Genomic DNA, 2,162 nt, shown 5'->3' with positions numbered 1-2,162 from the left:
ATTATGTGCCAGACTGTTCCTGGTGCCTCAACAACCCATTCTGCGGATGAAGAAACTGAGGCTTACAGAAAGAAAGGTCAAACCGAGGAAAGTGGTAGCTTGGGAGTCAGGCCAGGCTCCTCGGTCCACGCTTTCACCAGGACGGAGGAGGAACCTGCAGGAGACAGAGCCTGGGCGGGTCCACACAGCAGCGCCTCATAAGGGGACCAGCTGGTGGCCAGGATAACAGTGGCGATGACAGGGAGCTGTCACCAGGCGGTGCCTGGAAGGTGAGGCCTTCCAAGCAGCTGGTGGTAGAACCACCCAGCCGTGGGGGGAGGCTGGCTCCTGTCGACTGCAGCGATGCCTCCTCCACTCCATGGGGCATTTGCTCTGACCTTCACGATTAAAGACTAAGAGGAAAAGCCTTGGCAGATTTACTCTGCATCCAAGCTTGGGTGGCCCGCCCAGTGCGTCACCTGCCTGCATCCCCCTACCTGTGTCCTGGGGCTCAGATCTCCACCATGGGGTCAGTGAAGCCTTTTTTCCCCTCGTTCACCAGCACCGGTTTCTCAGTCCGTGTGTGCCAGACCAGGATCTGTGTGTTCAGAGACGTGAGACCACATGGGGCAGGCCCCTGACCTCGCCCTCCCACCCCTGTCCCCTCTCCTTCTGCCCTTGTTCCAGCAAGATTTTCTCCATTGTTCTTTATTTCTACCTACCCCCTCAGTTTTGCTTTTTGTACATAGGCTGCATTCAAAATATCTGTTGGAAACAGTCTACAGCTACAGGAGAGACAAACAGGTCTCAAGGTTTCCTCTTGCTTCTCATCCTCCCCTGCATTTCCTGATGGGTCCAGAGGGAGAGAGAGTTCTGAGACCTTCAGCTCAGCTAAGTGACAGCCCAGGCCCTGGCTGGAGAAGTCCAAAATAGAAGCAGCGTGTGTGTGTGTGTGTGTGTGTGTGTGTGTGTGTGTGTGTGTGTGCGCGCGCGCGTGCGCGTGCATGAACACATGTATACGCGTGCCTGTGTGTTGTGCATATGCACGCCCATGTATGTTCCATGCGTGCATGCATGCACACACATGCATATGTATATGTGTGCCCGTGTCTGTGCATGTGTGTGCACACATGGAGGTGTGTCTGGCAGGAGGGTCGTGGAGCCCAGCTGCTTCGAGGTGAGGGAGGGGATTCAGTCCTGGGCTCTGTCTCGCCGGTCGCCCCTGCCTGCTCCCCCACCTGCCATCACGGTGGCTCGTGAAGGGCGATAAACTGCCGTCTTGGGAGGCTGGTTCTCCTTCGCAGGCTGTTTGGGGCCCTATTTCCTTCTCCCTGATCTAGAGGGAGGGCTTTGTGGGCTGGGAGAAAGCTTGCATTACAGCTATCAGCTCTGCTGAGGGTCTTACCTTGGTGCAGTTGGCTGCCTTGGGCTCCAGGTCACTGAGGGTGACAAGTTCTCGCAGGAGGCTGCTTTCCTGGTAGCCTCCCTTCACGCCGCGAAGCTTGAAGTAGGCCTGGCTTCGCTGCAGAATGAGCCGCAGGTTGACCGCAAATCCCGCCATGTCTATTGCAAACGGCCGGTGGGGGTCGAACACAGTCTTCCAGCCGACCACCTTCCCGGCCCCGTTGACCCTCGGGGCCTCGTACCGAAGGCCGCCGACGAAGGCTACGGGCCACACGGACACCCGCCTGGTGCTGCGCATCTACAGAAGAAGAGTCAGGGCGCCTGTGCAGGGATGGGAGTCGGGGCACCCGGGCTGCTCGGGGTGGGCATCGCGGAGGAGCACGCCTGGGCTGTGGGCAAGGCCACCCCTCCAACCAGCTGATACTCGCCTTGTCACGTGACCTGCCCTCGTTGTCCTTTGCTGCAAAACTTCTGTCTCCCCAATTTAGAGTCTGAAATGACTCCTTCCCTTCCCCACCACTGTCGTGACTCCCAGGCCCGGAGGACATTCAGAGAGTCGACAGGTAACCCCCTTCCCCTGTCCCCCACTGGAAGCCCTCGTGCAGACAGTGCCCGGAAGCCAGGGCTGCGGCCAAGGCCGAGCTCCTCCCCCTTCGCCAGCGGGGGCTGAAGGCCGCGCCGGTGCCCCACCCTCCCCAGGCCCCATACGTCCCCGGAGCGCGCACCTCCTCGAAGACCTCCAGGCTGTAGGTGTTGTCGTCGTCCGCGAAGTACACGAC

The 2,162-nt window shown here is 59.4% G+C and overlaps 1 protein-coding gene across 1 annotated transcript in view; it reads right to left on the bottom strand.

Annotated features, from left to right (window-relative positions):
- Positions 1–490: 490 nt before the first annotated feature.
- The window catches only part of B3GAT1 (beta-1,3-glucuronyltransferase 1), a 5,766-nt gene continuing 4,094 nt past the window's right edge, over positions 491–2,162 (bottom strand). The window contains 3 exon segments of the mRNA XM_007450393.1: positions 491–577; positions 1,385–1,681; positions 2,109–2,162. The exon segment at positions 2,109–2,162 is cut by the window's right edge and continues 27 nt beyond it. Coding sequence (XP_007450455.1) covers positions 491–577; positions 1,385–1,681; positions 2,109–2,162 — 438 coding nt within the window.

This window comes from Lipotes vexillifer, unplaced genomic scaffold (assembly GCF_000442215.2).
Source record: "Lipotes vexillifer unplaced genomic scaffold, Lipotes_vexillifer_v1.1 scaffold322, whole genome shotgun sequence".
In the NCBI taxonomy this organism is placed as follows: Eukaryota; Metazoa; Chordata; class Mammalia; order Artiodactyla; family Lipotidae; genus Lipotes; species Lipotes vexillifer.
The sequence above is the reverse complement of the archived record's forward strand: the minus strand, read 5'-3'. Positions and strand labels throughout refer to the sequence as shown.